At 41.4% G+C, this 16,234-nt stretch overlaps 1 protein-coding gene across 1 annotated transcript in view; it reads right to left on the minus strand.

The window, feature by feature from the left end:
• The window catches only part of LOC126474356 (bile salt export pump-like), a 179,905-nt gene that overhangs the window by 16,037 nt on the left and 147,634 nt on the right, over positions 1 to 16,234 (minus strand). The window contains exon 8 of the mRNA XM_050101823.1: positions 4,295 to 4,399. Within this exon, the coding sequence (XP_049957780.1) occupies positions 4,295 to 4,399 (105 nt within the window). The remainder of the gene's footprint in view (positions 1 to 4,294; positions 4,400 to 16,234) is intronic.

The raw sequence follows: 16,234 nt of genomic DNA on the forward strand, positions 1-16,234 counted from the left end.
ACCCGTACATTTCCATCTGCTGGATACAATATGAAATGAGACTCATCTGACAAGGCAACATGTTTCCAGTCATCAACAATCCAATCTCGGTGCTGACGGGTCCAGATGAGGTGCGAAGCTTTGTGTCGTGTAGTCATTAAGGATACACGAGAGGGCCTTGGCTCCGAAAGTCCATATCGATAATGCTTTGTTCAATGGTTTGCACACTGACACTCGTTGATGTCGCAGCAGTGTAATCTGCAGCAATTTGAAAAAGGTTCCACTTCCGTCATGTAGAGAGAATCTCCTGAGTCGCCGTCGGCCCTGTTCTTGCAGGGTCTTTTTCCTGCCACAGCTATGTCAGAGATTTGATATTTTACCAGATTCCTGATATTCATGGTGCACTTGTGAAATGGTCATATGGGAAAATCCCCTCTTCTTCGCTACCTCAGAGATGCTGTGTCGCTGGCCGCTGTGGCCGAGCGGTTCTAGTCACTTCAGTCCGGAACAGTGCTGCTGCTACGGTCGCAGTTTCGAATCCTGCCTCGGGCATGGCTGTGTGTGATGTCCTTAGGTTAGTTAGGTCTAAGTAGTTGTAAGTTTAGGGGCTTGATGACCAAGTCCCACAGTGCTTAGATCGATTTGAACCATTTTTTGATGCTGTATCCCGTCGCTCGTGAGCCCACTACATCACCACGTTCAAACTCACTTAAATCTTGATAACCTGTCATTGTTGCAGCAGCAGCTGATCTAACAACTGTGCCAGACACACTTGTTGTCTTATATAGGCTTTGCCAACCGCTGTGCTGTATTCTGTCTGTTAACATATCTCTGCATTTGAATACACATGCCTATACCAGTTTCTTTGGCACTTCAGTGTATAACAGTAGTACTGTCTGCAGAAAGTACCAATTTGGCTTGATGAATGTTGTTCAGTGGTAGGTCACTTGCAGATATAAGGAATAGGCATGGACCAAAAATTGAACCCTGTGGGACTCCCTTTCTGATTGTTCCTCAGTCACTAAAATTTTCTACTTTTTCGACATTGTCTGAATTATTCAGCACAACTTTGTTGCATTATGTTTGTTATGTATGATTCAAACCTCCTGTACATAAAGCCATCAGTCCCAAAAAAGTTTAGTTTTTCTAAGAGAGTAACATGATCTACACAATCAACACTTCAGAAAGATCACAATAAATGCCAGTTGGCGATATATTACTTTCTGAGGCTTGTGCTATTTGTTGAATAAATCTATAAATAGTATTTTCAATCGAGTAACCCTTCTTGTATCCAAACTGTGATATGCTAACTAAATTGTTTCCAATGAAGTGTGAGATTACTCTTCAGTACTTTACTTATTCGAATATTTTGGAAAAAGATGTCAGTAAGGAAACTGGACGATAATTGTTTTAAGTCTGTCCTGTTATCTTTCTTAAGAAGCGGTTTAACAACTGCACATTTTAACCTGTCAGGAAAAACTACTTGTGCCAGTGATGCGGTGCATATATCACTAAGGACATTACTTAATAACTTAGCGTAACTCTTCAGATTTCTGTCTGAGATTCCATCAACCCCTCATGAGATTCTGATTTTTTTTAGAATTTTCATAGATGCTGGTGCTGCTTTTAGCTGCTCGAAGTTTTGTGGAATGACTTTTTTAATATATCCTCTTGCTTCTTCAACTGAACAATTTAATCCTGCATTTGCTGCTACGTTTAGAAAGTAATTGTTAAAAGTACTTTCAACTTGTGAATTATCAACCACAACTTGTCATTTAATTTAATTGCTAAGAAATCTTGTACACTGACTGGCTGTCCTGTCTTCCCTTACCGTGGCGTCCCTCGGGAACACGTGGGTTATCTCACTGAGTCATTGTCATGAAGATTTGACTGGAAGTGACTGTTCAAAATTTCGATAAGGTGTGCTAGGGCATTGTAATATGGCTACTTCTATGCTAATCCACTTGTCGAGAACCTGTCATCTAATATCTTGAACAGCACAGAAAAAAAGAGCTACACTAAATTCGTGGGTATTATAACACGTCTGAAACAAATGCCCTAGAATTAAAGGCTAATATTACTAAAAGCAAACAAAAAGTCCATCTGCATAGCGTATGACATTACATATTGTCTCCTAATGTTTAGAGCAGTGTAACGGTTGCAGTGCGGCACGAATCATGCATCGATGAAAGGAGTATGCGCGAAAGCACTGAGTCAACTTGGCTTGCTTTATGGTGTATTCTCTCCGAAAAGGAGCATTGGCCATCGGGAAGCTTCCAGACCCGTTTGCGGACTAATAAAGCCTCTCGTTCCTCAAGTTAAGATGCAAATTTCCTGTGAGGACATCCCTTCTGTGCTAGAATTCGGCTTACCCGAAAGGGGGACAGACGCGAAGTAGTGTGAACCTTTTTTAAATTTTATGGACACTCTTCTAAAGGCTGGAGAGATGGTCTTGAGGCAAGGTGAACTAATTAACTTTATTAAGCTCTCTAGGTCTTACAGAAAACTCATGGTCATCATCATCATTATCATCTTGAACCGTTTCCGGCCCACGACAGGGTCTGTTTGGAACATAAGGCTCGCCATCTAGTCCTGTTTTCCCACCATCTTGATGTGTTCACTCTGGTCCAGTCCACGCCTCTTTTCTTTTTTAACACACTCCTCCACACCTTTCAGCCATCTGTCCATTGGTTTTCCTCTTGGTCGTTTCCTTAGCATCTCCATTTCATGTATCTCCCTGGGAATTCTCTAGTTTCCTATTCTCTTTAAGTGCCCATACCGTCTTAGCCTTGATGTTCCTATCCTGCTCTGCAAGGGTTGCTCTTTCACTATTACCTTTACCCTTTCATGCCTCATGCTATCTCTCCTTGTTACTCCTATCCTACTTCTCAGGAACTTCAATTCACACGCCTGTAATCTGCTTACATCTCTTTTCTTCATTACTCGTGTTTCAGATGCATAGGTTAGTTTTGGGTATATTAATTTCTATATATTATTTCTTTGTCTTTTTGTGGGACATCTTTGTTCCAAACCAGGCTACTAACACTTAGGAGGAATGCTTCTGCTTGTCTCCCACATTCATTAATCTTTTTCTCATTTCTTCCATTTCCTCTATGACACTACCGAAGTATTTGACACTTTCCACCTTTTTCAGTTGTTCACCTCCAATCCTTATTCCGCTAGTTGGTCTATCTTTCTTTATAGTTGTGAAGAGGATCTCATATTTGTTTACATTAAATTTCATCCCATACTATCTCTCAGTTTCTTCCAAAGCATCCAACTGTCCCTATACAAAACTATCTAGTCAAAATAGTGGTTACTCCTCCTTGAACCAAGGCTACAAGTAGGGTCGCCTTCTGGCTTTCAGGGAGAGAGGCATTCTGATTGGGCACTCCTTGGAAGCCTGTGTGAGTGCTTGATAAAAACAACGACGTAGCTGAGGGAGATATTGCGGAGCTACTCTCTATAAGACCTGTAAGACCTACAGAGAAGCTACAAGACTCTTCTGTGCTCCAGCATGCTGTATCATGCCGAGAGCAGCTTCAACGTTGGGGAATCGTGGCAGCAGCAGCTGTAACGCCATCCCTCCGTGTTAGAAGGCGACGCCAGTGCACAATTTGCTTCACGTCTCACCTAAGTTTACGACGCGCTGCGCCTCGTGATTACGTTTTCCTGACAGTAATGAAAATTGCTGTCGGTCTCTGGGTCGCGATGAATAATATTTTGTTCTACAATAATTAAACATTTGGTGAAATTTATCGAGTCGCGAAATAACTTCTAAACCCCAACGGTAGGACTAAGGTTTGGTTCTCTCTGCTTTGGTGCTAGGCCCAATTGTATTTGGGGAAATATTATGTTGTACGTGTTGTTTAAAAAAGTCACTGCGCTTCAAAATAAATGACTTCCTGTCTAAAAATAAGTTCGTACTGGTTGGTCCATCGATCAGAACCTTTCCCTAACGAAAGCAAGTATTTTTCCATTTCTTAATTGTGTTCTGGGGAGAGTGCACGGGTGCTCGTTCTTTTGAAACCGGCAGGCAGGTAGGTGTTGCAGGACTCCAGCCCTTCTGTCAGATGGGTGATACGCAATGCAAATGTAAATGTGTTTAACTGGAGATCCATTAGCATGTGTCTGGGCGCCATCAATAAGGAGAGGCTATGTGCATTACTAACTCAGTCTACTTCACAGGACGAAGCATGCTATAGTGCACACTGTACCTGCATTTCGATGCCGTGAAATCATGCCTTTGCTTGCTACTTCTTCGTATTATGTAACTAACTTCTCTTTTACGTTAATCCTAGAATTATTGGCATACCTGTACAATTAGTGATGTCCCAGACAAACAGCCAGCTATGAGGAATATCTTGGTATAGAAGTCCAGTCTCTTATAGATATCTCCCACTGGATTAACTGATATTAGCTGAAAAACAACAGAAAAGCAAAATGAGTGTGTGACTCCATTATTGAGGCAAATCACGTTAATTATGTGTATACTAGAGTGCTCTTTGACGTAGTAAACGCAACGCTAAAAGAATTTCTGGTGCAACATAGACATAGTAGCTTACTACTCCGTAATATGTCAAGCCATTTCCAGTGGTCCATTGGCATTTCGCTCAGGTTTGCTGTGTGTGCCAGAATTTCTTAAAGGTGCGCTAATATGGACAATTGTGGGTATCAGGCTGCCACCTTCCCCTACATTACACTGATGAGCCAAAACACTATGACCACTGCCCACTGCGAGGTTGTATGGTGCCTTGTGGCGCTGAGGGCACGTGACGCGGTAAGAGAAGTATTAGAGCGGAGCAGAGGCTAATGGGGAATTATGCTAGGGACGATAAGTGGCGCAAATCCGGAAATCCGCCGACTTAGGCGACTTTGAAAACCAGATTGGCATGGCCCAGTGACTGGGAGCGAGCGTCAGAGAAACGGCGAAGCTGGTCGGGTGTTCGCGTGCTGATGTCGTGAGCATCTTTGGAAAGTGGTTGAAGAATGTTGAAACCACGAGTGGGCGACAAGAAGTTGGACTCCCATATCTCATCACAATACCTAGGGCTTGGAGGAATGCCCGCTCTATAAAGCAGGATAGGTGGGGGTCTTTGACAGATCTGGCGAGAGTACAGTGCTGGCTCAGGCACAAGCATTCTGGAGCACACCGTTCGGCACACAGTGTTCAACATGGTTTCCTGTAGCAGAGGACCCCTACGTGTTCCCATGTTGATCCAACAACACGGTCGATTACGTTTACAGTGGGCTGGACCGCGGATCAATGGAATCGTGCAGTCCGGTCGGATGAATCCCGTTTATTGTTAAACCAGTCGATGGTCGCGTCCTGATACGCTGTCATACAGACGAACGGCTGCTCGAAACATACAGACCACCATGGACGCAGGCCGGTGGGAGCAGTATTATGATATAGGAGGCATACACCTGGGCTTCCATGGGACGTGCGGTAGTAATCGTAGGCACCATGGCAGCTGTGGACCACGTGAACATTATTAGGTACCACCTGTAACCCCTTATGCTTGATGTCTTCCCTAACAGCGATGGTATCTTCCTGCAGGCTAACTGTCCTTGTCATACGGCCAGGATCGTGCTGCAATGGTTTGAAGAGCATGATAGTGAACTCACGTTGATGTATTGGCCATCAGATTCGGCTTATTTGAATCCAATGAAACCCAACTGGGACGCTATTGGGCGCCAGCTCCGAACCTACAAACCAGCCAATCATAAATTATAGGAAGTTTGTAACGCACGTGGAGGCGTCTGGTGCCAGAAACATCTGGAAACCTGTGAAGTACTTGTCGAATCCATGGCACGCAGAATCACTGCTGAATTGCGTTCCAGCAATGGACCAACATGCTTTTCGGTAGGAGGTGAAAATGTTTTGCGTCATCAGTGTATGCCTCGAGTAGGTGTCAAAAAGGTTTCAGCTTATTCACACAAATTGACTGTCGGCGTTCTGTGTTTTTTTTTTTTTTTTTTTTTTTTTTGAGACACTGAAAATTTGTAAAATTGCTTCAGTTGGCGCCGCTGATCCCGAGTGCCTCGGCTGTGGGGACAAATGGTAAGGGGGACATTGCGTAAGAATATAAATTTTGAAGAAACTATACACGTGGCCTTGCATTTGTAATGTGTGTGTGTGTGTGTGTGTGTGTGTGTGTGTGTGTGTGTGTGTGTCTGTCTGTCTGTCTGTCTGTCTGTTGTACAACTTGGTACTAGAACGTTTTGGGAGATTTTCGTAAAATGCGTTTCTCATTATGTCGGTGAGAACGTTTCTTCAATCACTGGAGGGTTGCGAAATGTAGAAAACTTGTAGAGATACGCAGAAACGTACGGAATGTATGTCAGTTTCAGTGGTAGAGCAGAGGCATACATTACTACTTTTCCGACTTTCTATTGCTTCATGCAAACAATCAGTAAATGACGTAATTAAGCAGGCAATTAGCCTCTCTCAGGAATCAAATAAATTGTACGGTGTGAGGACCATTGTCGACATCGCAGCCGTTCGACGGCCTTATTCTCGTGGTTGCGTGAATTGTAATGTTTTACAGCCATGTTCAGGAGCCTGAAGGATTACTGCAGAAATCGGTATGCACTTCGGTATGCAATTCTTACTGAAGCAAGCGCCCGCCACAGCATAAGTCAGCGACTTTGTATCATATGCTTACCACATCCAATTAAATATGTGTGGGACAGTAGGGCACAAATTGAAGCAGGAGGAACAAATGCAATGCAAGTTTTATATGATTGGTGTAGGCTAAATGCACTAGAAGTAGCTATAAAAATATAGTTGATTTATTATCACCTCGTTGTGTAAGGGGTCCGTAGGCCCTGACTATAAATTTGCACTCGGCACAGGTCGATAGGGCAAACAATCGATTGTGTCGTGTTGCGAGACGAGTGTGGAGTTTAGAGGTGGGCCAAACGGTTATTCTGGAGTAACCGTTATCACAGTTCCAGTTATTCTTTGATAACCGTTATCGTTAACCGTTATTAATACCTGCCAAGTTATTTTTCGCTAGCGAATACCGAATACTCCGACAGTTAAATAACGACATAGTTGGAATCCATCAGTTTAGTTATCAGTATAACTGCGAGTAGTGTGAAATAGCAGGAATGTCGTATGAATCGTGTCATAACCTTAGCTTATTAACTCCGGGTACATTTTAGTTGATGTTAGAACGATTATTAGTGTTTCATATTATATGTTTGTAGGTTATCGGTCGCTATTAGAAATATTATCGTCGCAGCTGCGACAGAAAGTACGCGGAACTTCGCCAAAGCACTGTTTAAGTAAAATGTTAACAACGTTAGTATGAAGTAATATGTAAACTGAGTACTGTAGGTTAAATTCGAAGCTTAATTTCTTGTGCTGCTCACATAATAGAATAAAGTTTACAGCCTTGTAATACAACAAAAAATATACGTAATGTGACAGATTCGTTTACTCCTGTGCTGTAAAAGCTAGTCCTATTGGGGAAAGTGTGAGTACGCTAATCCAAGTTTTATGTCAGATTTGCAAACTGCTCGATTTCTCCAGCGACAGCATGTTTATAACATATGAAGACATGCAGATCGAAAAGGTTGACAGTGTTACATTTCTGGGACTACAACTCGATAATAAATTCAGTTGGGAAGGGCATACCACATTTTTTCATTCTATTATTTCATAAGGGAGCATATTCTGTGGTAACTTATCAAACGTAGCAAAAGTTTTTCGCATGTAAAAGCGTGTAATAAAAATCGTTTGTGGTATCAATTCAAGAACATCATGTAGGAACCTGTTCAAGGAACTTTGTATTCTAACCACTGCTTCCTAGTATATTTATTTCTTCATGAAATTTGTTACAAGTATTTCCAACCAATAGCTTAATACATAATATCAGTACTAGAAATGGGAACAGCAATCTACATAAAGATCTAAAATTACTTACCTTGGTCCAAAAGGGGTCCAATATTCAGGAACATGCATTTTCAATAAACTGCCAGCAAGTCAGCAACCATTAAAAACTTGGTTTCAGATAAGCACAGTTTACAGTGTGTTTGAAAGACTATTTGATACAGAAGTGTCTGATTCCACCCATCATCAATATGCCGGAAATGGCTATTTTAAGTGTGTCTATGACGTCACTACATACACATGGCAACAAACACGAAGATACATATAAATAATACAATAACATTTCCCACCAAAAATACAATCAAACCAATGAGACAACTGTGGGAAGTTGGGGGTTTTAGGGTGAGGACAAGCTAGTAAAAAAAACACACGATGATCCCAAAACACAAAATGAAGAACAAAAAGAAAAAAAATACAGCATTCTGCTACACCAACAAAAATCTGCAGGAATCGGACACTTCCCTTGAACAATATAGGTCAACTATAGGTGACCATACCAAAACACCAATACCCACAACTAAAACTATGAAAATTGGAATCACACATTTCCCTTGACCTACATAGGTCAACCTCAGATGACGATACTAAAACATCAACACACACAACTATGAAAATGGGAATTGGTCATTTCCGGTGACCTATATAGGTCCACCACAGCTACTGATGCCAAAAAACCAACACCTACAACTGCAAAAAATAAAACGACAATCCCAAAAGTCCACAAACCAATCATCCCTACATAAATTAAATCACATTGAATACTTCATAAATACAAAAACATCACAGCTAGGAAAAAAAAAAAAAATTAATTACCACCAGCAAATTCCGGCACTGCAACCTAGATCGACAGCCCCCACCCCCCCCAACCCCACACACACACACACAAAAATCAACTCTCAAACACCGTGCCGTGATGACATTCACACACCACAACACCTTTACGTCGAAGCAAACGGGTGGAATCAGACGCTTCCATTGACCCCTCCTTCTACTCTGTAGATGAATATCGTAATAGAGACTGATAGACCAGTTTAGGTAAAAATTCTGCTTTATTTCAGTTTTGACAGCACTTGGTTGCAACAGTCAAGATCAGGTATTCTGTGTACGATAAATTTATTAAAAGTACGTAACTGTGTTTTATTCTGTCAGTGTACCAATTCTGTAAATATTAGCAGTTACTGTGATATATTCACGTATTTTGACAATCTCCTGACAAATGATGAGGATAATAATTATTATATTCCACTGTATTATGTTATACTTTCTGACATGTTATTTGTCATTCGCGATGGCCAGCGGCTATTTCCGTAGCAGTACGAAAATATTTGTTCGCTCCAGTTACTATCCTCTCAGGAAATATCACCTGGAACTACGACCTTTAACTGGAGTCACTGAATCAGGAACGTCTAGACACACAGTTATTCCGTTACCAGCTTCCAGGTTATCTGTGGTGGTAGCCCGATAACTACCAGAGAACGAGAACTACGAGCCAATAACGATAACTGCCAGAGGAGAATACCGGTCTCTGACAGTTATTTCCATAGTCGCTCGAATTCCTTAGTAACTTTCCTTGTACTACCCGTCCAAGCTAAATTAACACATAAGGCGGTGGCTTAAGGGAACGACCGTACTTGTTAATGCCTGTACTGCAGCTCCTATTAGCCACGGATCGGACATTAACTTTATTTAATTGTTTATGCTAAAAGTAACGAAGACCCACGAAATAGTACGCAGTTCTTATCAACAGATGGTGCGCAGTCTCACAGTTATTCCCCAATGCGCAATACGATCTTCGGTCAACAGATGGCGTGAGGCATTGTTGACACTAAACAGTTATTGAAATAACTGCCAGAATCAGAGGAACGGTTATCGCAGTTGCGCAGTACGATCTTCGGTCAACAGATGGCGCGAGGCACTGTTGACACTAAACAGTTATTGAAACAACTGCCAGAATCAGAGGAACGGTTATCGCAGTAACCGTTACTTCTCAGTAACCGGTTATTTCTATCAGTTACGTTATTTTTTGCCACCTCTAGTGGAGTTGAGCCAGTGCCATGTTGCGGGTAGAGGTGTGTGCAGGCCAGTTGTTGAAATGTAAGGCTTTAACGGTGAAGGGAGTCGCCATCGCCGTGGTTAGACCCCTTTGTACTAGAATAATACTGGGAAAGTGAAGAAGTATTATTACGAAAGTGATCAGTGACATTTCTAGGGCCGATATTTGGTTTCGCGTCTACCGCGCCGGCATCACCTTGAATTGCAGTGTTGGAATGCAGTGTTGGATGCAGTGATGGATTAGCGTGTGACGATAATGGAAAATGAAGAAGCCTGTGCTGAGATTAGCCGTAATTAGATATGTATGACGAAGGCAGTGTCTGTCTCCTTTTTTTGTGTTTTTGAGACGAATATAGGTTCGAAATTAGTGAAACTGTGTTGGTGTTTTTCTTGTTACCAGACATTTCATTATTACAATATTGAACAAGACGAACTGGAAAGTAACAACTTCCGTAGCAGTCAGTTCCGATTACCAGCCCCATTAGGTACACGGTCATATTTATAATAAATATTGGGCTGCTATTCGATCAGATCAGGTCGGGATGAATAAACGGAGGTGTTACAGTTGACATCGAGTGTTCCGACGGTGATCTGCATCTCCCTTTCTCTATATCACGTTGAGAAGACAGGGACCAAAGGCAGAACACCCATTCTCAATGATATGACAAATAATCACCGGGAAAGTGTAAGAGATTACAGTTCATTTATTGTTAAAAGGAAACTTATATCTTACAAGAAATCCAACAGCAAAAACCAATACGTAGAGCAGTTACCAATAAGTGTCTAAGGATAGTTCTTGATGAAAAGCAAAGCACTCTAGCTTATGCAATACTACCCCGTAGTACAGCGGTCAAAAGATTATCAATGTAGCACAAAATAAATTTAGAGTACCTCTGCAAATCAGTTAATAAGAATATACTATGAATACATCTTACCAGGCATCATGGGATATGAAGCAAGCAAATTGGCTCATACACTGAGGGCAACAAAATTGGCCCTGCTAATATGAAGGGCACATACAAGTCTCGAGCACATTAGGTAGAGCATACCGAACAATTCAAATGGATGGTCTTTTCATTATTCTTGTGATCTGGTCAATGGATTATGTCATTCCCTACAGAGGAAAGGTGTATTTTCTAAGAAAAAGGGAGAGAGGAAGTAAAACCACTGCAGGAGATTATGCAGTCAGCAAATTGGAAATAATGAATAATTTATCAATAGAGTGGCTATGGATCTTATAAAGCAGCACTACTGGGAACCTGAGTGTATGAAATAACGTTGATGAAAGGTTGTTAACAGGCGACGTATACCAGTCAGTAGGTTTGGTTTACTTTATAACTGAATTTGATCGATGTCCCATCACCTGAAGAAGGTACTTAAAAGGGATAGTGACGTTTGTACGTTTGTGGGCTGACATTGACTCCTGAGCAAGTTGTCATCGAGTATAATTGTGTAATTTACTTTAAAATATCACAGATGGAGAGAGAAAGGGGAGAATTATTAAGAAACAGTAGGGTTTATAATACATTTAAAGAAAGTGGCTCATATGAAGCTTAAACAGATAATCTGAAAATATGTCGCAACGTGAAAGACGGCGACAAGAAGATACCAGGCACCACAACCATGCAAGTGAGATGGCATCAAGACGCCCAAGGATAGGAAGACGAGCCTCAAAGGAACTTGCAAACGACCTAGAAACCGTGCAAGAGGAGCAGCAAGAACTGAATATCTAGGGCAAATCCGGATTTATGATTTTTTCAAAAGCTAGTTTCACAATCTAATACACAAGAACCACCAGAAACTTTCCATAACTTGCTTTTTCAGTTCATAAAAACCAAAAGTCGATTTCTTTTACAAAGATATACCAAATTTCATACTAGCTAAAAATTCTTAAAAAGTATGTAACACTTGGCCATATTACCTGAGTATCAGGGTTAGATGACCGAACATGCAAGGGATAGATGGCGATCGGACAAAACACTTTACAATTAGAGAGAAAATTATAAAAAACTTTTAACACTTTGAAAACGCTTTATTGAATCTCCTCATGTAAAAAATATTTTATAAAGATATTAATTGTAGGTACATTGTAACTTAAACAGAACCTCTCGTGCAAAAAGCATTTTTGAATTCTTGCATTTTTTAACGTTTCTATTATCTCGTAGGAACATACTAGTTTTATATGGAAAGTTATCGAAAATTGTCTCAATTATGCAGTTAGCTGAATCTAGAACCCAGCCTAATTTATGAAAAGGAATGTTTACTTTATAGGCTCCGGTTTATTCTTTTAAAAATTGCAATATCACATCGATGGCACACATCAACATATGACATGCAGGACTCATGTAACCATCGCTTACACCTGACACGCTGAATCCAATCACAGGTTTTATCTGTTTTTGAGTAGTGTACACCACATCCTACACACTCGTCATCTTTTTCAAGAAGTTCGTCACTTCACTCTTCCTTGTAGTGAACGTCATCTGACGAGTCTGAACTGTCTGAACTACCTCTCCTGATCCAAGGATTTTACACTAGTTTTCTTTCTATAGGCCTAGACTTGTTTTCTTTTGCATTAAGTTTCAGTTTAAATTTTTTAACATTTTCTTTTGAAGTCATGTTTGTAGCTTTAATTGCTATAGGCCTGCGTGTGTTTGTTTGAGGTTTGGATCTAACTGGCAACGGTGAAATATTGTTCAGAATTTTTGTGAGGGTGATTTAGTTCGTTTCATTTGAAATCACAGACCAGGTAAGTCTATCGTCTGGTCTTGTAGAACGTCCTGGTAGAGGTGACGTTGCTCTTCTTTCAGAGGATTTTCGGCCACCTTTTTTTCCTTCTTCATTATAAAATTTATATTTTCGGCCAATCTGCAAAATCATAAGCTATACTTCATACAAAGTCACCCATTAAGGGAAAACCATGAACCTTCATTTTTTTATGTCGTGGACAAGTCGTAATTCATTAGCTGAACCAAAACGAGAACTAGTGTCTATTGGAATTTGGGAATCACAGTCTATCTTTAATTTTCTCTCGAGAGTTTTACCAGAAATATTAAAGTCCTTGGAAGAATTTCTCTCAAAATAACAATCGTCGTTCTCTGTACTAATCGAATTTTTAAGATTTTCTTCTTGCCATGAGCCGCTAGAAGAGCCGACCTTTTGAATGTATTTATTTGGCATCTATAAAAAAAAGTAACGATGCCATCAAAATTCAATATATGACATGTTTATGGGATGGTCATCTATCCCGATGATGGTTTTATTGGCAGGACACTAAGAAAATGCAACAGACCTACTAAGGAGACTGCCAACACTACGCTTGTCCATCCTCTTTCAGAATACTGCTGTGCGGTGTGGGATCCTTACCATATAGGACTGACGGAGTACATCGAAAAAGTTCAAAGAAAGGCAGCATGTTTTGTATTATTGCGAAATATGGGAGAGAGTGTCACAGAAATGATACAGGATTTGGACTGGACATCATTAAAAGAAAGGCGTTTTTCGTTGAGACAGAACCTACTCACGAAATTCCAATCACCAACTTTCTCCTCCGAATGCGAAAATATTTTGTTGACACCGACCTGCATGAGGAGGAACGATCACCACGATAAAATAAGGGAAATCAGAGCTCGTACAGAAAGATATATGTGTTCATTCTTTCCGCACGCTTTACGAGACTGGAATAATAGAGAATTGTGAAGGTGGTTCGATGAAGCCCCTGCCAGGCACTTAAATGTGACTTGTAGAATATCCATGTAGATGTAGATGGCTATCTTCCCCAATCATCTGGGAGGAACGGCCATAGCCGCGGTGGTCTAGCGGTTCTAGGTGCACAGTCCGGAACCGCGCGACTGCTGCGGTCGCAGGTTCGAATCCTGCCTCAGGCGTTGATGTGTGTGATGTCCTTAGGTTAGTTAGGTTTAAGTAGTTCTAAGTTCTAGGGGACTGATGACCACAGATGTTAAGTCCCATAGTGCTCAGAGCCATTTGAACCATTTTTTGAACGGCCATAACGCATCATCAAGCATGGTGGACGGAAACCAGCATAACGGTATGCAGTTACACCTAAACAACTCCAATATTAAAGTTTGCGTTGCTACTCACAGCCTAAGTTATGTTTAAATCGGAAGCTTACGATATACTACATAATTTCTTGGTAAACCGAAAACTAAATTCATGGAAATTATTTAATTTTAGTTAAAATAAAGAGTTATCCGTAACAGCAATGTTCACTTACGTTACTAAATAATTACCAATTGATCGGCACTGCTGTACAGCGGATCATGGAAAATCTACAGGCACTGGCCACCTCTCCTGTATGGCCGTCTATACCGGATTTACCCTAAAACATCAGATGTTGCCTGTAAGCTTATTCGAGCAGATCACGAGCATCAAAGAATGACACTGTCTTCATAATTCGTCAGTTTTAATCCACTGTAGTACATAAGTCATAGGCAATAAGGAGTACTTTGTAAGTAAAAATGTCTGTTATTAACTCAATTTAGTAGGCCTAACAATGGCCGTTCCTCGGACGAGATTCGCTCTTTGGGTTTTCACTGATTTTAAGATGTTCGAAGAGATTTCGGGATTGCAGCCGGTCGTCGTAAACTTCACTCCACGGTATAGCTTTCCTGGTGACAACTTAGCAATGTGTTTTTCTCTCGTGCATCCTGTCACGGGTGTGGGATTGATGATATCCAGCTCGGTGAAGGCGGGGAACTGCCAACTACTCGTAATAGTTTGTCAGTAGCACCACGAGGGGTTTGCAATGCTATTCGTAGTGCTCTTCAGACCCTTAATATTGATGAAGACCACATGGATGAACCTACCAGTGAAGTCTACTCAGCCGCAACCAGGACACGCCTGTCACCAATCCACCGACGCAACGTCAACAGTGGGAGGACCCACGGATGAACAACAAGGACAATAGCTTCCCCCGTGTGGAAGATTATCCTGAGGCAGCTCCACAATGAGCGCAACGAAACTTACCTCCATCACTGAAAATCAACACCATTACCAGCAAAGCACTGCTGAAAATTGCTATGAACAATACGATATTGGCTCTTACATCGATTACTCGTGTAAGCCGCTGCAGATTCCAACACTACAGAAGGTATAGAATAAAAACACTAGCAAGGCGAAGAAGCCAGCAGTACAAACTGTTCATGATTCACACAGCACGCCATATTTGTTAAGACCACATATGTAGTTTCCTTTTGTTAACTGTATACATTTTCTTGTATCTGCCATTAGGGTTCATATTGCGTTTATGGGGATTTTGTTCTTGATTATGATAGGTAGTTTAATGAGTTCGTATTGTGTAGCATTCAGTAGTATCTTGTTAAGCACCAAAGATTTTGGAAGGCGGGAGGGAAATGATGAGAAATCCGTTTCTCTCAGGAGACATGTCAGCATGGGCAGTAATTTTGCTGCTCCGACATCTCTTACAGAGGGAAATAGGGGTTGAACAATGGAGACAATCTCTTGAATCTGCAGTTGTGTTCTCAAGACAACCCGACATCCTGTTGAGCAATCATCAATGGGCACTTGGCTCAACTCGAAACGTATGGAACACGACAAATAAGGTGTGCAGATTACAAGACACTTTGGGGGGAATTGCAAATAAGCGGGGAAGAGTTATGGGATTGCCAGCAGAAGAGTATGAACTGTCCAATCAGAGTGGTCCAAACTAACATGCATGCACGTGAGGTACAATTGTTCCTGGGGAAATCTGAAGCAACAGAGCGTCATACGGGAGTATCAGCACTGTGGTTAGGTGGTTTCTGAGACAGCTTGCATTGCTGCAAAATGTATTCAAGAAGGCGGATCCAAGATAGCGGTCATAGACATGGAAACATCACACTGAAATCATGGTATGAAATTAAAAATAGGTCAATTTGGCTGGACTGACCTCCACACATCACAGTCTTCCACCCCCATTTTCCACTGCCCCCACCCCTACCTTCTGCCACCCCGTCGCCCCACTTTTCTGACCAAGTATATGTATGTTTTCATCTCAAAGTTTGAGGACTGACTGCTCTAGTCCACACTAAAGACTAAAAAAGGTGATCTAGACTGCGTCAAACTCAACCTCCCTCCTACCCCCTCTTTCTGCCATCAGATCCCTCCAGTTTTTTTCAACTGCATGTGTATATATTCACTTGAAGTTCGAAGACTGACCGCCCTAGTTTACAACACAGCCACCAAAGGAAGTTCAAACCGTTCTACAGCCACCCCCACATTCTACCACACCTTGCCCCCACTGTCTACCGCCCACGCCATCACTTTTGGACAGTCGTGTGA

The sequence above is a fragment of the Schistocerca serialis genome, chromosome 4 (genome assembly GCF_023864345.2).
Source record: "Schistocerca serialis cubense isolate TAMUIC-IGC-003099 chromosome 4, iqSchSeri2.2, whole genome shotgun sequence".
NCBI classification, from domain to species: domain Eukaryota; kingdom Metazoa; phylum Arthropoda; class Insecta; order Orthoptera; family Acrididae; genus Schistocerca; species Schistocerca serialis.